At 40.0% G+C, this 22822-nt stretch overlaps 2 protein-coding genes across 7 annotated transcripts in view; one reads left to right on the top strand and one right to left on the bottom strand.

Moving 5' to 3' along the window:
* LOC123774896 (protein amalgam) overlaps positions 1 to 9137 on the top strand; it is a 91814-nt gene extending 82677 nt beyond the window's left edge. For both annotated transcript variants that reach the window (XM_045769589.2, XM_045769588.2), the window contains exon 14: positions 3904 to 9137. The gene's annotated coding sequence lies outside the window, so the exon portion shown is untranslated. The remainder of the gene's footprint in view (positions 1 to 3903) is intronic.
* The window catches only part of Ctu2 (Cytosolic thiouridylase subunit 2), a 44675-nt gene extending 22064 nt beyond the window's left edge, over positions 1 to 22611 (bottom strand). For 2 of the 5 annotated variants that reach the window (XR_006775002.2, XM_045769592.2), the window contains exons 1-9: positions 22554 to 22611; positions 19996 to 20097; positions 17292 to 17366; positions 16049 to 16248; positions 15505 to 15653; positions 14342 to 14590; positions 13347 to 13475; positions 11206 to 11769; positions 10677 to 10778 (exon numbers count right to left, since the gene is read on the bottom strand). Coding sequence is in view for 3 of the 5 variants with exons in the window: in XM_045769592.2 (XP_045625548.2) it covers positions 10680 to 10778; positions 11206 to 11769; positions 13347 to 13475; positions 14342 to 14590; positions 15505 to 15653; positions 16049 to 16248; positions 17292 to 17366; positions 19996 to 20063 (1533 nt within the window). In the remaining 2 variants the exon portion in view is untranslated. Of the gene's footprint in view, positions 1 to 8078; positions 10779 to 11205; positions 11770 to 13346; positions 13476 to 14341; positions 14591 to 15504; positions 15654 to 16048; positions 16249 to 17291; positions 17367 to 19995; positions 20098 to 22499 lie in introns of those variants that run through there. The other 3 variants (XR_011225483.1, XM_069316612.1, XM_045769593.2) reach the window with 3 other exon arrangements.
* Positions 22612 to 22822: the final 211 nt, after the last annotated feature.

Genomic DNA, 22822 nt, shown 5'->3' with positions numbered 1-22822 from the left:
TTTACCCATGCCCCCTAACCCTGACTTTGCTGACCCTGGTCCCGACCCTGATATTCTTTAACGTGCTCTGTTGGTCTTTCGCCTTTGTTTCTTCCTTGTTCTCTGTTTTTGTCCTTTCTCTTCTCGTCGTTGTCCATTCTTCAATGGAACGTTCGAGGTTATTACGCCAATTTCCTCGAACTCCAACTTCTGGTTTCGCGGTTTTCGCCCCTTTGTGTCTGTCTCCAGGAGCCAATGCTTGGTGCTCGTCCTGGTCGTTTTCGTGGCTATTCCTTTCTCCCCCCCCCCCCCCCCAGCCATTGCTGGGGCTTCTAATTCTTCTGCTCTCTTGATTCGGGCTGATGTTCCCTTTGTTCCTTTACTTTTTCCTTCGCCTCTCCATTGTTCTGCTGCTCGTATCTTTGTGGGGAAATGGTACACAGTTTGTTCCATTTATCTCCCCCCGAGTGTCCCGCTCTCTCTTCCTGATTTGAAACACCTCCTAGACTCCTTGCCGGAGCCTGTGCTCCTGCTGGGTGACTTCAATTGTCGTCATTCTCTTTGGGGTGACGTTCTGACGAATACCCGGGGTCGCCTCCTTGAGCCGTTTCTCCTCTCTTCTTCCCTGTCTCTTCTGAATTCTGGTGAGCCCACTCATTTGGACTCTCGAACTCGCACCCTTTCTTGTCTTGATCTTTCTCTCTGCTCTTCTTCTCTTTACTTAGATTTCACGTGGCAGGTTCTTGATGACCTCCATGGAAGTGATCATTTCCCCATCCTTGTTTCCTTTTTCTCTTTTCGCCCTTCCCTCTCTTTCCCTAGGTGGCAGTTTGCTAAGGCGGACTGGACCCTATTTTCCCTCAGTGCTACTCTCTCTGACCTCTCCCTTCTGCCCCTCTCTCGCGCTCTCCTCCTTTTTCATGACAGTCTTCGACGCTGCCCTCCGCTCTATTCCTCGCTCTTCCTCTCGGGGTCCACGGAAGTGCGTTCCCTGGTGGAATGCGGACTGTGCTCGGGCTGTCCGCTGTAAGCGTGCAGCCTGGAAGAAGCACCGCCGTAGGCAGACGACCGATTCTTTTCTTTTCTTTCGGAAAGCGAGTGCGGTGGCCCGTAGGGCCATCCGTACGGCTAAACGTGAATGTTGGGCATCTTATGTCTCGACAATTACGTCCGAAACCCCTCTGGCCCAGATCTGGAAGCGTATCCGCAAGATAGCGGGTAAGTTCGTTCCCGATGTTTCACCGGTCCTTCACCTCCATGGTACTCTTGTGGCGGACCCGTTGCAGGTCGCTTCCGAACTGGGTTCCCACTTTTCTTCTGTTCGCTCTGGTCTTCATCTTCCCCAATCTTTCCTTCTTCGTAAACCTGTCCTTGAGTCTCGTCCTTTAGATTTCTGCACTCATCTTCAGCTTCCCTATAATGATCCCTTCTCTCTCTCTGAACTTCGTTCTGCCCTGGCCCTCTGCGGTTCTACGGCGGCGGGCTCCGATGGTGTTCATTATGAGATGCTTCGCCATCTCCCTCCGAGCACGTCTCAGTATTTACTGAGTCTGTATAATCGGATCTGGGAGTCGTCGTCAGTCCCTGAGGACTGGCTCGATGCCGTTGTCCTCCCTGTTCGCAAACCGGGGTCTCTGGGTACTTCCCCTAAGGACTTTCACCCTATTGCTCTCACAAGTTGTGTCTGCAAACTTTTTGAACGTATGGTTAACGTTCGTCTGATGTGGTTCCTGGAACACCATCACCTCCTCTCCCCTTCTCAATTTGGTTTCCGCAAGTGCCGCAGCACGACAGATGTCCTGGTGAACTTGGAGGTCTATATTCGTACTGCTTTTGCTGCGAAGACCTCCGTTGTTGCCGTCCTTTTTGACCTAGAAAAGGCTTACGACACCACTTGGCGTTATCATATCCTATCTCAACTTCATTCTTTTGGCCTTCGTGGTCATCTCCCTCTCTTTCTCCGCAGCTTCCTCTCTCGTCGTTCCTTTCGGGTGCGCCTTGGTACCGCTCTGTCTCCCTCTTTTCAGCAATACGAAGGTGTGCCCCAGGGTAGTGTTCTGAGCACTACTCTTTTTCTGGTTGCCCTCAATGGTCTTCTTTCCTCTCTTCCTTCTGGTGTCTTCTCCGCTCTCTATGTCGATGATCTTACCCTTTGTTGTCAGGGTGATGATTCGCCTCTCCTTCAACGCCGGCTTCAACTTGCAATTGATGCCGTGTCGTCTTGGGCCACAGGTCATGGCTTCAAGTTCTCTACTTCTAAGACTTGTGCCATGACTTTTACGCGGAAACGGGTTGTTCTTCGTCCCTCTTTGTCACTTTATGGTCATCCCCTTGAATACAAAGATTCCGCGAAGCTTTTGGGGTTATTCCTTGACACTCGTTTGTCTTGGTCTCCCCATATCTCTTACCTCCGTGTTGAGTGCTCTAAGGCCCTTACCCTCCTTCGGGTCTTGTCCCATACTTCTTGGGGGGCAGATAGGCGCACTCTCCTTGCTTTACATTCCTCTCTCGTCCTGTCTAAGCTCGATTATGGTTGCCCTGCTTACTCGTCTGCTTCTCCTTCTACTCTTCGCCGTCTTGATGCTTTGCACCATACTGGGTTGCGCCTCAGTTCTGGTGCCTTTCGTTCGACTCCTGTCCTTAGCTTGTATGTTGACACTGGCTTCCTGTCTCTCCAGGACCGCCGTGATCGCTACTGTCTTCGCTATCTTGCGCGGTCCTTGCAACATCCTTCCTCTCGCCTCTGTCGTGCTTTAACTTTTACCCCTCCTGCGGTTCCTGTTCCTCTTCACCACCTCCCTCTTTCTGTCCGGTTATCTCGCCTACAGGATTCTCTCTCCGTTCGTATTTCTGATGTTTCTCCTCGTGTTGTTCCTTCTTTGCCCCCGTGGAGGGTCCCTCTTCCGCGGTTTTGTACATCCTTGACTCGTATCACTAAAGCTTTTACCCCTCCTACGGTTCTAAAACGCCTTTTCCTCGAGCACTTTTCTTCTCACTCCCGCTCCGTTTCTGTCTTCACCGATGGGTCTAAGTCAGCGGACGGTGTTGGCTACTCTGTTGTTTTTCCTGATCGCACTTATATGTGTCGCTTGCCTCCGGAGACTAGCATCTTTACAGCGGAACTTTATGCTATTCTCTATGCTCTTCGTCTCCTGCTTTCTCGTTGTCAGTCTTCCTTTGTGGTTGTTGTTGACTCTCGTAGTGCCCTCATGGCTCTCGGGTGCTTTAATCCAGTTCATCCAGTAGTTGTCGAGATCCAGCATTGGCTGTTTCTCGTTCACAGTAAATTTAAGTCGGTTGAGTTTTGTTGGGTTCCCAGCCATATTGGCGTGTCTTTAAATGAGCGTGCGGATGCTGCCGCTAAGGAAGCTGTCCGCTCTTGTCCCATCTCTCGTAAAGGCATTCCGTATTCCGACTTTTACCCGGTTATCCATTCCTCAGTCCTTACCCGTTGGCAGGCTTCTTGGTTGTCTGTTACTGGTAACAAGCTACGTACTCTTAAATGTTGTGTTTCCTCGTGGCCGTCCTCCTTCCACCGTAACCGGCGGTGGGAAACAGCTCTGGCGAGGTTGCGTATTGGCCATACTCGCTTAACCCATGGTCACTTGATGGAGCGCCGCCCTGCTCCTTATTGTCCTCGTCGCATTGTCCCTCTTACGGTCGTGCATGTCCTTCTTGAATGTCCTGACTTCCAGGACGAGCGTGTGTCTTGCTTTCCGACCGCCCCTCGCGGTCACCTGTCCCTCGATAGAATTCTTGGTGACTCGGATACTTTTGATATCGTTCGCCTTATGCGTTTTTGTTCTCGTATTGGCATCCTTGGTGATATTTAGCGCCCTCTGATTATTTTGCGTATTTGATGGTGCTACATAGCCTTCCCGGTTTGGTGCCTTCTTTTGATAATTACTTACTTACTTTGGGCAGGTTCTTATTCCTAATCTTTCCCCGGAATATGTCCCGTTAAATCGTTTAACAACCAGGTACCCATTCACTGCTGGGTGAACAGAGGCTACAGTTAAGGATTGGCACCCGGTCAATCCTCCTTGGCACCTGGCCAAGATACAAACCCAGGCCAAAGCGCTTGTGAAGAGCCAGGTGAGTGCTTTATCAGTACGCCACAGGAACTGCACAATATATCATACAGCTATCTTAAGGTTATCTTGAGATGATTTCGGGGTTTTAGTGTCCCCGCGGCCCGGTCCTCGACCAGGCCTCCACCCCCAGGAGTGACAGCTGACTAACACCCAGGTACCTATTTTACTGCTAGGTAACAGGGGCATTCAGGGTGAAAGAAATTTTGCCCATTTGTTTCTGCCTCGTGCGGGAATCGAACCCGCGCCACTGAATTAAGAGCCCTGCGCGCTATCCACCAGGCTACCAGGCTACGAGCTATGATACGGTTTAGATTTAAAGATGAATATCACTTTCTCCTGAAAGAAGTGTAGAATATTCTAGTAAAACATTTAATAACTAAAACATTCTATTAACAAAAGGCATTTTTGGTGCCTTTGATGACGCAAGGATATTGCTGATACTTATAAAGATAAATCATCCATACTGATACCACATGATGTTACTTACAGTAAATACTGTAAAGTTGTCACTGATGAACTCCACCAAGAATAACGATAGTCATCCTACACTCGACACCAAAATCTTGTGGTATTTTAATCTTTCGAGTAAATATGTATCATCTTGAGTGCACGAGGAGCAGATCCTGGACTGTATAGATTTTATTTTTCACTGTTGTGGTGTTTTCAGGTATAATAAGGAATGGGTACAGCACCAGTCAGTGGGACCGTACACATTGAATAAATAAAATTGGATGTTAAACAGGCCTTTCACCAACAGATTAGTAAGCAAGTGATTTGTATAAGAATCTTTTGTTGATTGTATCTTGTACAAATGGCAATATAATTTCTAAAAATATGTAATTCATATTACATAAACGTTTAACCAATTTAGCTACATTCAAATTGATCTGACCAGTTTTGGATGTGGGTTTGATAAGTGCATAACTATTAAAGATTGAGATTATACTCACTGAAACACTGTGTACTATTTCCTGTTATTCAAGAAGAAACTGCAAGTAGGAAATGTTAGATGCACAGAGATTATTGCTCTGCACTTAGCATTTTCTTCATCACAAAATGTTCAGTGTGTGTGCCTTGGAGCATGTTATCTAAATAACATGATACTCTGGAATGGGAGTATTTTTCTGGAATTTTATACAAAATGCAATGGCAGTATTGCAAGTTCTAATTTGCATCAAAATCTCTTGAAGCGATACTAAATGAATTTTTCCCTAGCAGACCAATGAGTCTTGTGATATTAGAGTAGTGAAAACATAGTATAGACAGATCAACCTTGAGTTTAACCTTCAAAACTAATAAACACACTGTAATATATACACTGTACAGTAATTTGACGTCCAGTAAATAGGATGAGACCCCCACCACCACCACCCCCTCCCACAAGCTGTGCAGACCTAATGACATTACGAAGCATTTGAATGGCATTGTGGAATTGAAGAAATGTCTTGTAGTGCAGCAGTATGCACAGCTGGCTCACACCCCAATGATCCAGGTATGATTCCTATGCAGCACAAGATGCTAGGGCACTCGTCTTTCTTTCACCTCGTGCCTTTGTTCACCTAACAATAAATAGGTAACTATTGTGAGTTGCATCCAGTCTTTGGCCCTGTGGGGCCTTGATAAGCCAAAGAGGCTTCCTGTCACAATGGAAAACTATATACATCCACATTTTCCAACACCTACCTCTGGCACTCTAGCTCTGAAGGTGGTGGTGTTACAGTACTATTATTAAGAAGATCGTAAGACAGGGGCCTGCACAGCATTACAGCTTCATCCAAATAGTTAAGAGACCATTAGCTGCTGGGAAAATACACACATGTTCCTCAAAGTGTTCTGTAAGAAACTTTGTTAGGAAAACCAGCTTCTTGTTCCAGAACCTCAATGTTACAGTCCAGTGAAGAAATGACTGCTGCATATCTCTTAAAAAGCTTGAGTAAGTTTTTGAAATGTAAATATTGTATATACAGTATGTTACACATTTTTTAACACAGTTCTACTTGTTAAATATTCAGATATGTGGATGAAATTACACAATTGTCTATAGTGCAAAAGACATCACACAAGTCTCAGCAAAATATAATAAAATATGAAAAATCATGAGTGAAACTAGCTTATTATAAAATTCAACTTTTAACGTAATTTTTCTCAGTATGAGAGTTAGTACAGTATACCATAGTTATATATAATGTCTTTGGGGCCAGTCTTTAAAGAAGTGGCCAAGGAAAGTGTCCAGCTCATGTACCACAGATTCTGCAACTCTGCTGTTCAGCTGTCATTTCTATCCTGAATCTCTATAGGTACTTTTAGAAAAAAAATTCTATTACAGATTCTCTTGGCCACGACCTTATTGTTCATAATGATAACTGGTATCAGATGCAACAGACTTGTACCAGCATACAGATTTGCTTGACATGTTCAATTCTTTCTTTAATCTCCAATTTTTAGATTCCAACCTGAGGGAGAATCCACAGGAACTTCACATTTTCCCAATTGCTTAGCATTTTCACAGCTATATTATTTCAACAACTGTCCCCATTTTCTGCTTTGTAGTGTGGCTTAGAGTCGGTGCAGATCACTGTTCTTGTCTTTCCAGATATTTTAATGCTAGAACAATGGCAGATAGATCTGGTGTTGAGGAGCCGTGATTCTCAATCCATACTTTTTATATTTCCATTTTGTCGTCATTTTTAATTACAGTATAATTACTTCATCTGTCCTTGGTAGGATTAGCAGAATCGTGAGTAGATTTGATCCAATTTGTTTCCTGCCTCTTTATTAATTTCCTCAAGATACTAGTCTACTTTCTTGCATTAACTTGGATTTTTTCATCACAACACAAAACACAATATGGCGGGTATATAGTTGATTATGAAGCAAAAATGTAACAACAAATGTGCTCCTCACATTAGAATTAATGTTCCAGCCCCCACACAACCCGTCCTCAGACAAAGTTCATTCCATCCAGCGGTCGACCCCAAAGACTCGTTCATAAACTTTAACATGCTGTTCATTCAAAACAGGAATTTTCTCAAATATAAATTATTATTATTTTATAATACCATATTGTAAATATTTAGACATTGGTTAGGTGTTGAGGTTCTGTTGGCAATTATTTGTAGTACGTGGGTGAAGCATTTAAAGCATTGTGGTTTGAACAAAATTCATCAGTGAAGCACCTGTTCCGGAAGTGTTCGAACGTCATCAGTCAAGTCGTGTGTGTAAATCGTTTTTCATTCATAAACAGGGTTTGGCGGGTGCATATAATGGACTTTGGGTGTTTGGAAGACGGGCTGCACCACTTGTCTGAAAGCATGACACAGTTGCAGCCTGTCCTCCAAACAAGGACCCAAAAGTAATTCCATGCACCCGCCTAACCCCGTTTATGGACGAAAAACGATTTACATAAGACTCGCAACCGATTTCATTCGAATACTTCCGGAACAAGTGTTTCACTAACGAATTTTGCTCGAACCACAACGCTGTAAATGCTTCACCCACGTACTACAAATACAAATAATCGCCAACATAACCTAACCTATGCCTGTATATATATGCACAATATGCTTATATATTATAATATTAATTTATATTTGAGAAAATTCTCGTTTTGAATGAACAGCATTTAAAAATTTATGACTTTGTCTGTGGGGTCAACCTCTGGATGGAATGGACTTGAATCGAGGACAGGTTGCACAGTTGAAAGGCCTGGCAGAGGGAAGAGTTCAGCTCGTGGCAACAAGAGGAATACTGAGGTGGCAAGCTGAGCGAGATCCTGGGTTGCCAACTAGTGGTAGTATATAACTATCTACGGGCTCACCATAGCCCGTGTTACTTGGAACTTTTTGTTCCAGGTAGCGAATCTTTAACAACAACAACAACACTGGTAGTAGGGCTCGTTACAGTTAGAGTATTTACCTCTCGTCAATGATAGTTTGCCTTGTTTACCTTGGTGTCAAATTTATTTCAAGCAAATTTTTTTCAAATTTATTTTGTCCATAATTTTAATTGTCCATAATTTGGTCCATAATTCTGACATTATACAGATATGTCTTTCTGGTAGTTTTCTTAGTTTTGGGTCGATCCAGATTCTGGTTTTGACTTCTGGTAGGGGTTAGGTGGATCTTAAAGGCCTAAAGGGTTTAGCCAAGGCTTGGCAATACTGTACTTGAGTTATGCTCTGGGAGCTTTGTATGGATTTTTGCCAGAAATAAAAAATGTTATATAAAATTGTATAAATAGCATGAAGTGCAAGTGGTAGCCTATTTATAAATGCATGTACTGTACTGTGACATAATATTTGTGTAATATTTTGTATACTGTGTTTCCAAGTGGAACAATCTCCTATTTTTACAACTTTATATGCATCATTTAATACAGTATTGCCTAAAGTTGAGAAATTATTGGATATTGGTAATGAAAGTTTTATTATAAGGAATGATTGGGCATATGTTTAATGTTTTTAAGTTACCGAGTTTTGCTAACTTTTAAGACAATGTACAATATATTTTACATATACAGTACATATATCACATTAATGTGATTTCTTTGTACTGTATATCCGAGAAAATCTATTGGAGCAATGCGGCAAGTCAAACCAGCGATCTGGGCGAGGTGCGTGGCTGCGAATACCCAGATCACTAGAAGTCCAAGTTGCCACATTGCACCAATTGATTTTCTCGTACAATATCTTTAATAAGACGGCCTACTTGGTTAGCAATAACCACCATATTATGTTTTTTATATCCTGATTAAGTTGCTTTAAATGCAGAACAATGAATATAAATCAAGTGATTCATATTCATAAATGTAATATTTATATCCTTGCACTAACGGACAGATATTAATTATTTAAGTTATCCATGATAATGTATTACTGAAATTTGAGCAAATTCCCCATTACTATTTTTTTTTTTATGAAGCAGTGGATTAAGCTAATTCTCTCACTTTCTACATAGCAGGGTCTTTTTATGATGTAAATTATTTCTATCTTAGTGTGTATATTTTAGCCATAAATGTGAGTATGTACTCATAATAAAAAACTGATGTAATAATTCTTTAAGGATATGCTGAATTTTTATTCTGATCATTTAAATAGAATAGAATTTGTGATGTATTTCTTCAGTTCAAATTATCAAAAAGCACAAAACCAGGAAGACTATATTGCATTCAAATTAGCAGAGGAAAAGCTAAGTGTATATAAAACGTATACAGTATATCTGGTGTTAAATGGGAAAAGTACAGTATTGGTTCCAATATTTATTCTGCCATCATACAGACAATTATCTATTTCTGAAATAGCATTTAATTTACGCGTTCAAATACAGTACAGTATTTAAATAATGAAATTGAATACTTTTGTATATGAAACAGTTTATGCAGAATGGAATGAGCAACACTTAAAATTTATGACAATGAAACGAGCATTAAATCACAACTTAACACTTCAAGCTGGATTAGAGAAAAATATGGCAATGAAATTAAAATTATGAATGTATTACTGTATATTCAATTCTTGTATCAGAAGTTAGAAGCCCATCTCTGTGAAATTGTTCTTAGTATTAAAGCACAAGACTACAGCTCAAATTATCTAAAAGGATCAAAGGTGCTGCTAAAAGATTTAAAAGGAAGATACGTAGAGATAAAGTCCATGCTATTCATTCATAAATACAGTACATTAGTAGTAGTGTTACGGACTCAAGGCAAAATAGCAATGGGACATCATTATGGATTTAAGGTGCAAATCTAAAATGTTAGAATGAAGTCATTTAATATGATGCACATTAATCCTTTATAAACATCACATGTCCAAAAAAAAAAAAAAAAATAAAAAAAAAAAATAATTAAGCTTATGACTTAATATTGCACAAATAATTCATATTTACATGACGTCTGAGAAAATCAGTAGGAACCATGAGGAGGACTCGTATCTGCATACTGGGTACTCCCAAGCATACACCTTAGACCACTTCACCACAACATGGTCAAAAGCAATGCAACCCATGATTAAACCGAATCCTCTAAGGGGTCCTTTAGCTTCCACCAAAGCCCAGTCAGGGTTTCCTAGAGGATTCAATTGAATACCAGGCTGTGCTGCTTTTGACCATATCGTGGTGAAGTAGTCCAAAGGGTGTGCCTAGGAGTACCTGATGCCTAGGGGCACCTGACAGCTGGGTGGACAGCGCTTCGGATTCGTAGTCTTGAGGTTCTGGGTTTGATCCCCAGTGGACACAGACAAATGGGCAAAATGTTTCTTTTACTCTGATGCCCCAGATACCTGGGAGTTAGACAGCTGCTATGGGCCGTTTCCTGGGGGTGGAGGCCTGGTCGAGGACTGGGCCGCGGAGACACTAAGCCCCGAAATCATCTCGAGATAACCTGAAGATAACCCACTGTGCAGGTTCGAATCCTCCTCATGGCTCCTACTGATTTTCTCGCTAATATTCAGATGACAAACAGCACTATATGAGCAGAGTACTTATCACCAGTGTACTGTACACGTCGGGTACAATGTTAGGTAGACCACATTATTTCATCAATGAAAAAATATTTCACGGTTGTTTACAAATAGTATGATAGGTATACAAAGTGAGGGACTTAAATTACTTGTTACAGGAGAAAATCTTGGATTTGTTCCCTCATGTGCATGCGACGCTCGGACTCAGCTGCCGCTTTTCGCATCTTCACTGGAAGCCGATTTACCTCGACCTGCAGAGTAAATAACCCACCCTAAATATTTTGTGCTTAGTGACACACTTAATAGTAGAAGGGTACTAATACCTTATTATTGTCTTTTTAAACCATTTTTATTTAAATTTTTATACCAAAATCACTATTAATTGCTTTATCTCTTGTCTTTAGCAAAATTAACATTGAATTTTGTTCCAGTGGACTCGCTCCACCAGAAGTCTTCCGTTATTTCCCATTAGTCAAGGGTAGCTACCCACTTAACCACCAAGGCCAGGTTTTTGTTTTAAATAGATAATAACCCAGTTTTTTTACCAACCCTAACTGATCCAATCTTATGGCCAGAATGAAATCCCTCTATTGCGTTCAGACTTCTAATAGACAGATTTACAATCGAGCAAGAGCTTACTGTAAATGCATTATCAAAGGCAGTTGTATAAACACTTACCATCTCTCTCAGTACGATGCGGCATCCATAACACAGATGACGTTCCATCACATCCTTGGTAATCTGTTCAAGTTCTTTACTTCCACTGGAACACAATTTTCTACCACCACAGCATTCTGAGGTCTGGCCATCAGCAAGTGACTCGGCAGTCACAGGAGAGGATTCTCCCGCTTCACAACAATCATTTACATGAAGTCCATTCATCATATCGGTAAATGTCTCTCTGCTGATATCCGAGCCTTTATTTGTTAAATTTTCTTGCAAGGAGTGTGACAAGGAGCCACCAGCTGATAGCTTCTGAGACACCAAAGTGGCACAAAAAGCAGATGCTTCACCTTGCCCTGTATCTACTGGGGAACAGCACAACACACAATGTTTACTGCTCAAATCTACTCTAGTATCACTGGTGGAATCACTATTCATATCAGGAGTCGAGTGCTTACTGTTATCCAAAGAGCTGGATGTCAATTTATCTCCAGTGCGGAAAATTGTTGGGACAGTTGCAGGAAACTCCTTTTGCAGGCCACGAACAAACTCTTCCGTGCATGAGGCTATGCTAGTACCCTGTAAAAATTGTGGAATTTAAGAATAAAATCTGCAGTAGTGTCTAGAAAATAAACATGAAACCCACATACTGTACCTGTACAACATATGTAAAAAATATTACACTTTCTGTCCATTGTAGACAAAGTATCAACTTGAACAGCTATAATGCTCAAATGTGTGAAGCCATTATATGCATCCACTTATTTTACTACTGAAAACAGTCAAGTATCTTACAACAACATTGCTAAATACCCTTAAATATGGCAGCTTCCATTCAAGACCACATGTTACCTTATTGTGCACAAAATTTAAGAATTCCTTGCAATTATTATTATGCTTCATTTTTTATTCACTTTACTATTTTGACCTGTAAAATTGTGAACATTTTCTAAATCCAATCACATCTTCAATTTATTTATATGAGGAAGCCATCTTGGAATCTTCTCGCGCTAAAAAAAGCCAAGCCTTGGGAAGACAAGCCATGCCTGAGGCCCACCCTTGCATACCAGGGGGTTAGGAACCGAATCTAGCTTGTTCTCTCTGGGGCTAGGAGAGCCTAACGCAGGATAAACACCTTAAACAAAATGCGCCTGACAGTCACAAGGCAGCAGTTTAGGTTAATGATACCTGGTTGAAGGGGTTCTGGGAGTTCTTCTACTGCCCAAGCCCGGCCCGAGGCCAGGCTTGACTTGTGAGAGTTTGGTCCACTAGGCTGTTGCTTGGAGCGGCCCGCAGGCCCACATACCCACCACAGCCCGGTTGGTCCGGCACTCCTTGGAGGAATAAATCTAGTTTCCTCTTGAAGACGTCCACGGTTGTTCCGGCACCAGCTAGCTCTTCCCCCTCACTTATTCATCAGGGACAGAGAACCTATGACAGGGGCCCATTATCTACTTAATGCTCAAGTTAACTGGTGTTTGTTATCCCTGGAATTTTAATTCTGCCAGGGACCATTGTAGTGTTATTGTTTCCTTTCGCATTCACAATTATGTTTTATGTCGCTCACATTGCACACTTCCTTGGGCTTGTGTTTTATCTTCCCCACTGCTGATACCTGCTCTGAAGGATTTGTGGTTTTTGCTCCTGGGTGGCATGTTCTCAACTGTGAGGCATGCTGATGGGGAGGACTGTAGTAGTTAGCAGTGTCTAACACACTGTACTGTGATCATGCCTAGCGCTGCTCCTTGTGCATGTTAGGGCTTTACACTGTTACAGAGAGTGAACTTAGGTTTCCTCCTAGTAAATGCCTTGATTTACACCTTACAAGTATTTCAAAATTTCATGTGGCACCTATGGTGGCTGCCAGGCAAACTAGGCTTCTTGTCTCTCAAGTCCTGCTCACAACATTATTGGACTACATTACTCACACAATTATATAGCAAAAAACATGTTAGTTCAAAAAACTTATGCTGAAATGCATGTGGTTGTTCAAAGTTACAAAAATTGCCTTGACTAATTCTCATATTTCACATGCAAATAAATTCATAAGGAATTGATTAATTATCTTAAGAAAAAGATTAATTATCTTAAGAAAAAACTATCATTAAAATCATAAACACATTTTTTGTTACATTCTAGTATTATTAATACCATACCTTAGGTTTAAAGACTGGCGACTGTAGTTCATTTAGCTTATGGAAACGAACATAATGCTGAACTTCACTCTCAAGGATTTCCCTCATAGGCCGAAACACCTCTACATCACGATGAAGAGATCTAAAGTGCTGAAAAGTATAAATATGTAATTGAATATAAGAGCAATTCATGCCCAGGTACTGTAGAATACTTCGGGAGGGAGCAATTATTCCAACACTAATGTGATCAACTTCAAAAGTTTAAGTTCAAGCAACAAAGATGAGCACAGGTATTTTTATGATACAGTACAGTACTAGAATAACAGTAAAATCAGGAATAATAATAAAGTAATAAAGATAAGAGATGGAAGAGGAAAGACTGCCAGGAAGTAGGAGGTAGGTATGATGAGTAAACATAACACATACATAACAAGAAACAAGACATAGAGGTGAAAACCACCAAAGAAAAGCAATTTGTTGAGGGAATTAACAAAACTTTGTTTTTATTACAATGTGTGTGAAAAGTTTGACAAGAAACCTGTAAACAGCTGAGACACAACACTGGACATTTTGCGAGAGTACTGCCAGGCTAATTTCTCATGATGTTCACAATCATGAGAGGTATCGTGAAAGACAAGGTGGACCTCTCATATAGTTTCAACCCTATTTTCCCACAATACTTTCCATCAATCTGTTTCTCACATATTAATAATAGGACAGACTTGGCAAATACTGTACTCTACAAGACTAGGAACAACGAAGTCACTATTGACAAGTTACCAACTTTCTTTCCCTGTTGAGGCCACCAGATATGTTGGCCCTCGGGTAAAAACTCATCAAGAGTCCTAATAAACACAAAATCAGTTATAACTTTAACAGCAGTACAGAACAGGCAGGCCAATACCTTAAGAAAAAACGTAAGCACAGTTCTTATCATGTAACCATAAACAGATACCCCCCCTCCCCCTGCACGAACACACACACACACACACACAGGAATATAGACATTAACTTACCACTTTCCTTGAAAGCTGAGAGCCCCTTCCCACTGCCACATTTGACAGAATCGAGATGGATAATTTAGTTGAATTATCTGCCAAGAACACTTTCTGGTACCCTAAATCCTGAGCACACTGCACAATAACTTCATGTCGAAGCTGTTCATGCAGGTCTTGTTGAGCCGATACACTCTTACAGGAGGCAAGCAGCTCACGCAGCTTCTCTGTTGCACTTTTGCTGTTCAAAAGATTTGCCTCACTCCATTCCTAGAAATATAGCAATACTCACAAAGACATAAATACTGTATACAGTATATAGAACTCTTAATGAATTCATAAGTTAAAAGTCATAAAAAAAAATCTTAAGATTTTGCAGGACATTTTGACATTGTATTTGATGTAATATACTGTAGTATTACTTCAACATACTGTAATTAGAAATGTCGGTTACACGCATATCCCATTTAATGCCGTCCTGCACATTGAAATTAATTAGCTAAAATGCTATTTCTCTGGGGAAGGAAGTGGAAGAGTCAAGTATTAAATGTAATGAAATGTCATTAACTGGGAGGCCCTCAATAGCACCTTTGTGGTCTCATGCTGGCACCTCTAAACCCAAGAATCGTGAATAGAGACAAAGGTCCACCCAGCAAGCATATCTAGGCAAGTACAGTTATGGATAGCAAATGGAGTAGGGAAATTGAAATGAAGAATCACCAATGCTGAAGAGAACAAACCCATTCAGGTGCAAAGATAACTAGTTTATTGTCAGTTAAAAACCAGAGACAACAAACTTGTGGCATGCACAGTAATCCTACGTAACATAATACAGTTATCACAAAATTCCTAAGCATAATTGAACATACTGGTCTCTGCTAACACCACCTATGGGCAAGGTTAATTAGGGCAAGATGTGGGGAGGATGAGCTAGAGGGCTCAGTTTTGGTCTCGGAGCTACCACCTGGTGGGGTTCGGATGCATTAAACTACTGTATAAGCTTTTATACTGTATCCACATGAGCCAGGCCCAAAAGCAAATGTTTAACCGACTACTGGACACTATGTGTATGTTGTTAGAATGTCTTGTCATAAGAATATTCCAGTTTACAGAATACAGCTGTGGTGGCTTGGAATCTTATTATAACAGTTCTTGTTATCCAGCCTGTTTGAAATATAACTCACCTCAGTAAACGGAACAGGTGGATGTGAATTTGGTAACATGATCTGTTGTAGTGACGTAACGTAACACTGGAAATCCACGGCTATGACCTCACTGCAAACCTTCCGTACATAGTCTAGCCCAATCATGGGATCACCACTAATACAACTTTCTGCAAATTCAGTTATTATAAGTAATTATGTTATACAGTAAATATAATTCCTGTATACAAGACAAAGCAAAGAATAAAAGATGAATGAAAAGGAATGTAAATATTGAAATATCATAGGAATTGTATAGGCTAAACATCGGCATAGACACGCACACACAAAACTAAAGTCCCACGAATTATAGTGAAATGCACATTTTGAGTATACTCATTAATCAGAGGCATTTAATAATATGATGAGTATGCTGGATAGCTCATGAAAGTCAAGAGTCTGCAATAATATTTCTCTGGCAATGTATGGCTTAGCAACCTATTCTAAGCAACACATTATCTCATTCTCACTGGAATGGAGCAAGAGCATACAGTAATCCAAACACAAATTATTTATCAAGCATTACCATCAACATAGAGAAAAGCAGGTTCAAAACGCAGCTTTTTATGAGAAGTTTCATTCAGGCCTTCTCGTATCAAGTGCAGAAGAGCAGCCGAAGAGGGTCCTCCTGATATGGCCACAAGCACGCGGTCACCTGGATGGATCTGTTTTGACTTGCCAATAGTGGAACGAAACTTGTGTACAAAATACAATAAGAAGCACTGCCTGAAACAAAAAATGCCAAATTATACACAGTACAGACTCTACAAAGGAAGAAAAAGATAAAGACATGCTCAAATAAACATATCACAAGAGAATTAATAATTGACAACTCAGGAGAAGTTGGTATAATAGCACTGGGGATTTGTAATCAGGATGATGAACTAATCATCATAAATGCCTGCAGTCCACAGAAACACATGGACAAGGAAGAGGTGAATCATTATGAGAGGGCCTCACAATGATCATGAGAGAGATTATGGTATGAGCAGATAATGATAAATCACAATTGTTGACACTTGGTGATTTTAACCTGAAATCAAGCCTGGGAGGCCTACAAAGCAAGAACAGAGGACCTTTGGACTTACAGATTCGTAAAACTCATCCAGGAGACATTCATGTATCAACCCATTGAGCAAGTTATGAGAATGAAGGAAGAGGATATTACTTCAGTGCTGGATTTGATATTCACCAAGAATGAAGAGAATGGGGAAAATGAAACAGATGAAAACTAGATTTCATGAGTGCACACTATGGGAAACTTAGCCAAATCTTGAATGAATTTGATTGGAAAGACGATGTTAGGCAAGAAGCAAATGAGATGTATGCTAAATTTTGTGAAGATAAATGATAAAGGCACAAAAAATCTATACCTAAACAGAGATGTAGAACTAGAAAAAGATGTTTGATTCAACAGAAATTTTGAGAGGGCCAGAGAACAAATGACAAAAAAAATAGGTTTAATATAAGAAGTGTTCCAAGCCTCAAATTTACCCGCAACACAAACAAGCAAGAAACAACTATATGGCAGTGAGGAGAGACAGAGAGAAGCCCTGAGAAAGGGATAACAGACAATGTAAAACAGAACCAGGCATGTTTTATAAATGTTATTAAAAGCAAATTGCAGGTAACGGATAAAATCCAGAGTTTGAAAATGGGGGAACAGATTCACGGAGAGTGAAAAGGAAATATGGTATGTAAAGTACATATTAACACCCCAATTACATTTAAAGGTCTATCAATCTTCATGAAAACCACAAGAGCCTGACCTGCAATATGCATCCTTGACCCTCAGCACCACCTCTGCTGTCGACTCCCCACACTTCCGGCACAACACCTCTCCTCTGGAAAATAACAATACATTACTGTACAGTATTATTAGTCATGATAAATGACTAATGGGGGAGAAAACCTAGAAAACTAGATAAACAACACAATATTAGAAATTTGATTCCTAATCACTCTTTCAAACACTTTTATTATGTGTGATGTTAGTGCAACTGGCCTATAATGAGTATATGTGATACATGAGTATAATGCTAGACAGAAATACAGTATAAATAAATTCTCTTGTCAAAGACAGGAAGCCTGCACTTAAGAAATATTGAGGTCCCCTCCATTGTTAACCACTGATCTTCCCCAGGATGCAACCCACTACAGTTGCCTAATTCATGGGTAGTTATGTTGACCAAACCACACACTAGAAAGTGAAGGGACGACGACATTTCAGTCCGTCCTGGACCATTCTCAAGTCGATTGTGAGAATGGTCCAGGACGGACCGAAACGTTGTCGTCCCTTCACTTTCTAGTGTGTGGTTTGGTCAACATATTTCAGCCACGTTACTGTAACTCCTCGGTAATTATCTTGGGTAATTACTTTACTGCTAGGTGAACAGATACATCAGGTGAAAAGAAACATGCTCAATTGCTTCTGTCCAGTTCTGGGATTGAACCAGGGTCCCTCAGTTGTGAGGTACACTGCAGGGATATAAAAAATACTGTACTTGTATGTAGAATTCAAAGCTCCGAGGCTATGAAAATTACTTTCACAAGTGAGCTTACTTACTACTCAGTACTAACCATGTTATGGAGCAACCGTAAGTAGCTACAGTTGCTCCATAACCCTAAAAACTGGGGACAAACCATTTTCATGCTATCTTCAGGTGTGCATCAAAGTAAAAGTACATTTTTGTCCTTTACATATGGCAGAAACTCATACACAATCATACCAAAGTATTGTTCTACATAGTATGAGTTGACTGTAGTAGCCTGTTGAAGTTGTACAATAATGGTGACTAGAGCAGCGGGGTGCTGGTGGTGCTCAGTGAGCAATACAAGAATATGGGACACTAAGGGCAGTTCCTTTTAGTTGCACAGTATTTGCTTTCACTTGTTTTTATTGTTATATAATTAACTTCTTGGTCCAAATTATGCATATTGGTGAATCATGAGTTACTTGTACATTAAAACTAAAAATGACACATACAGAAGTCATGTGTGTCATACAACTAGATAATATCAAATCTTATCACATACGAACTTGATAATGGTCCAGGGACAGATCGAAACATCATCGTTTCTCCATCTTCTTGTGTGGATTTTTAGAACTTCAGAGTGGGAAAATTATGCTTAACAAACTTGATTGAATTCTATCACAGGGCCACCAAGATGAGACAAGAGAAGGAGGATGGGTAGACTGCATTTTCCTAACTGCCAAAAAGCTTTTGATACAATTCCTCACAAAAGACTAATACAGTAATGGAAATACATACAGTATAGGGATAACAGGAAAGACACTGAACTAGGAATGGGAGTACTTGACAGACAGGAAACAAAAGGTCATAGTCAGAGAGGATATGTTTAGGCTGGAGACGAGTGGAAATTGGTGTTCCACAGGGATCTATCCTAGGACCATTGCTCTTTTTTTATTTATGTAAATGACCTCGCGGAGGGAGTGAGCTCGTACATGTCGAAGTACAGTATGTAGATGATGCAAAGTTAATGAGGAGAGTAAAAACTGAAGAGGACTGTAGGGTGCTGCAAGTAGACCTTAACAAACTACAGGAGGCAGACATATAAATACTGGTATACAGGATATACAGTATATTCAAACTACTGTAAGTGCAAAGTAATGAAATTGGGTAAGGGAGAAAGGAGACCTGTATTAAATTACTGTATAGCTTAAGGGGGGAAGACAATTACAAGACCTGGGAGTAGACTTAATCACAAAAATACACAAAAAGCTTATGTGAATGAGATAATATCAGCAGCATATGGGAAGTAAACATCAGCAGCATATGGGAAGTTAGGAAACATAAGAATGTCATTTAAGAATCTAAACAAGAAGGCTTTTAAGTCCACACACACTTCATATGTGAGACCATTACTTGAGTATGCAGCTACAGCATGAAACCCAAACCGTGTGAAGCATGAGCAGATATGAGAAAATTCAGAGATTTGCAACTAGATTAGTACCATAATTGAAAGACCTCAGCTATGCGGAAAAGTTAAAAAGAACTCCACCTCACAACCTCAGAGGAGAAGAAACAGATCTTGAGGGGAATATATAAAATAGATAAAGGAAGGTTTATTTAAAGTGAAAAGAGGTAGGTCAAGGAGACATGAGTGGAAGCTGGATATGCTGATTATTTTGAGGAGCAAGCCGCAGCTTCCTGTCCACGTCGAGGTCACTAGTATTAGTGGCCCTCGGGTAAATTCAGGTATTGAGTTGAAGAGATGTGAGGAAGTTCTCATTCCCTGTACAGGTAATAAGCAAGTGGAATGCACTGAAGGAACAGGTTGCTGAAACAAATTCCACCCACAACTTTAATAAAAGAAACACGATGAAAATGTTAATATTGAAAGGGGGGTAATCAGCATGCCAGTTATAAACGGCTAGGAGGGGGGAGGGCATAAAGAGCTCGACCTCGCTCCCCCGTAGTCACTGATAAGCACTCACAAATTTCAACTTACCCACTGATGTCCAGTGCTCCTGTGACACGCTCCATGACAGTTATTTCATCAGGGTCGATGCTACACATGATTCTGTTTATCTTCAGGAATTATCACATCAATCTATAAAGAATTAATAGTTATTTAACTTTTTACATAGTAAAAGTTGCAAATAACATACGGTACTGGTGTTTATATTGGATTTAAAAATATATATAACAATAACATTATACAGTATCTTTATGGAAACAGATGGTATGTACAGTTCCTCAAAAGGAGGCAATTATCTATAAAATGACATTAGTCATGTCTGTAGATGGAATACTTATCTAGACATTAAATGATATATCAAGTTATATAATCTGAAGAGAAAGCACTGTGCAAAATGTCAAGGTGCTGGTATCCAAATGGTGAGACATATCACCTGTTTACATCAGGGATTTTGCCTGTACGACCATGTAAACTATGGTCCATATTAATTTTAATAGAATTCTCACACATTAATAAGCTTTCAAATATTGTAGGCATAGTCTACCAAACTTTTAATCATTCTGTAAATATATTAGGTACAAACACTAGGTTTATACGTTGACCAAACCACACACTGGAAGATGAAAAGACGAAGCTGTTTCGGTCCGCCCTGGGCCATTATCAAGCCGATTGTGAAGAGACGAGAGAGGCATGGGCATAAGTAAGGCAAGAAAGAGGTGAGGAGGACAAAATCTTAGAGGAAGGTAAGAGCATGGCGAAAGATAGGTATAATAAAGGATATGTAGGTGGTAATAATAGGAGTAAATGGGAACGAAAGAGAAGGTACAAGAAAAAAAAAGAGAATAAAGGATGGGTAGGCTTATGTTAGGTCATGGTTTTAGAAAGTTTAGAACATTTGAGTATGTATTGTGAAAGGGAAGAGTCAACAGCAACAAAGCCAGGACTCGGGTTCATGTTGGGAAGGTTATATATCAGAGCCAATTCGACAAGACAGCGTCTGTATAGAGTAGAGGCAGGAAAGATTATTTTAATCAATAGAATGATTAGAATCCCTAACATGACAGAGGAGCATTGTTTGTGTCTGCAGACTTAACACTTCTTTTGTTCCTTAAGTCTGTCATTTCGTGTACGGCCAGTTCCCCAAAGTATTGGAGAGGACAAGACGAACAGGAAATAGAGTAGACACCACCAATAGGTACAGTATTAGATTTATACCTAACCAAGTTTTAGGTACAAGACTGGGTTATGAACTAGGTATAAACACTAGGCTTATACCCATTCTTAACATTCATATGCCCAAAATGCTATGCTTGCTAGTGGCTGTACAAGAAAGTAAAACATTAATGCTATGTACTCTCATAAACCCAATGTACTTTCTTGTATATATATAAATAAATAAATAATTCCAGTTTCATTTTGAACCCATCAATATAGTCTCAATGAATCAATGTTGTGTCACACGAATACAAGTTAAAGCGTACCAAAGACTTCACAAATAAGATCTTAAAACCTACCTAACCTAACCCAATAAAAACCAACTTAACCTAACAATATAAATTTTTCTGTATAATTAGTAAACGAAGTTCGTCAAAACACGGGTAACACCAATATCAAACCATCTTTCATTACATTTAACTCTTATACATATCCTAACCTTATGCATACATAACCAAAATGAACTTTAATAATGTCAAGGAAATTATATAACTTGGCTAAACTTAGGGTACATGTTTGCTTTGTATACTATTGTATATATTTTGTATACTATTGTATATATTTTGTATACTATTGTATATGTTTTGTATACTGTTGTATATCTTTTGTATCCAGTTGTATGTTTTGTATCCTGTTGTATATGTTTCGTATACCGTTGTATATGTTTGTATCGTGTTCTATATATTGTATATGTCTTGTATCCAGTTGTATGTTGTATGTTTAGTATACTATAAATAATAAATAAATAAATATGTTTATTCAGGTAAGGTACATACATACATACAAGTGATGTTACATTAATGGATTGATATATAGATAGAGCTAGTACATACAATGCCTAAAGCCACTATTACGCAATGCGTTTCGGGCAAAATTCTGTATATTTGGTTGTATACTGACCCTCCCAAGGATGCAACTCCATAACAGTTGCCTAACTCCCAGGTACCTATTGACAGCTAGGTGAACAGAGGCATTAGGTGAAAGGAAATGTGCCCAACCATTTCTGTCCCCCTTTCAGAGGGAAGGAACCCGGGATCCCGCGATTGCACGTCGAGAACGTAACCCACTGCGCTACCAGAACTGTTACTTGATACAGTAATACAGTTACTGGTTATTTACCTGAATTTACTCGAGTCACTAACACTAATGGCCTCGACAAGGACAGGAAGCCGGCGGCTTGATCTAGGAAATCTAGGAAATTAACATAGCTATGAAACGCTTTACAAGAATGTAAAAACTCATGTATGTATATACAGTATATATGAATAAATAAGAATTATTTGCAGCTCGCTAGGGTAATGTAACAGGGCAAGTTTTACCTAATTTAACCTAATTTACCCCACAGAAGTGATTTAAGGGTGTTTCAGTCTTACACAGGAGGAGCGGGACGTGTGTAACCTTCCACCACCTCGTACCTCAGGCTACTGTCCTAGTCCACACTAAGGAGCCCACATATATATATATATATTTTTACCTTATCAATATTAAAACCACAATATAATGCTACTGTTAAATTCTTCAACTTAACAGGCATATAGTTATTAAATGAAGTTGAGTGATGTGATGGACATTATCTGGCTTACGGGCTATTCATGCCCGTGCCACCTCTTGGGTGGCTTAATCAATCACCGTATTTATTTAC

This window comes from Procambarus clarkii, chromosome 84 (genome assembly GCF_040958095.1).
Source record: "Procambarus clarkii isolate CNS0578487 chromosome 84, FALCON_Pclarkii_2.0, whole genome shotgun sequence".
NCBI lineage: Eukaryota > Metazoa > Arthropoda > Malacostraca > Decapoda > Cambaridae > Procambarus > Procambarus clarkii.
Note: the sequence above shows the minus strand (reverse complement) of the source record. Positions and strands in the feature narration are given on the sequence as shown.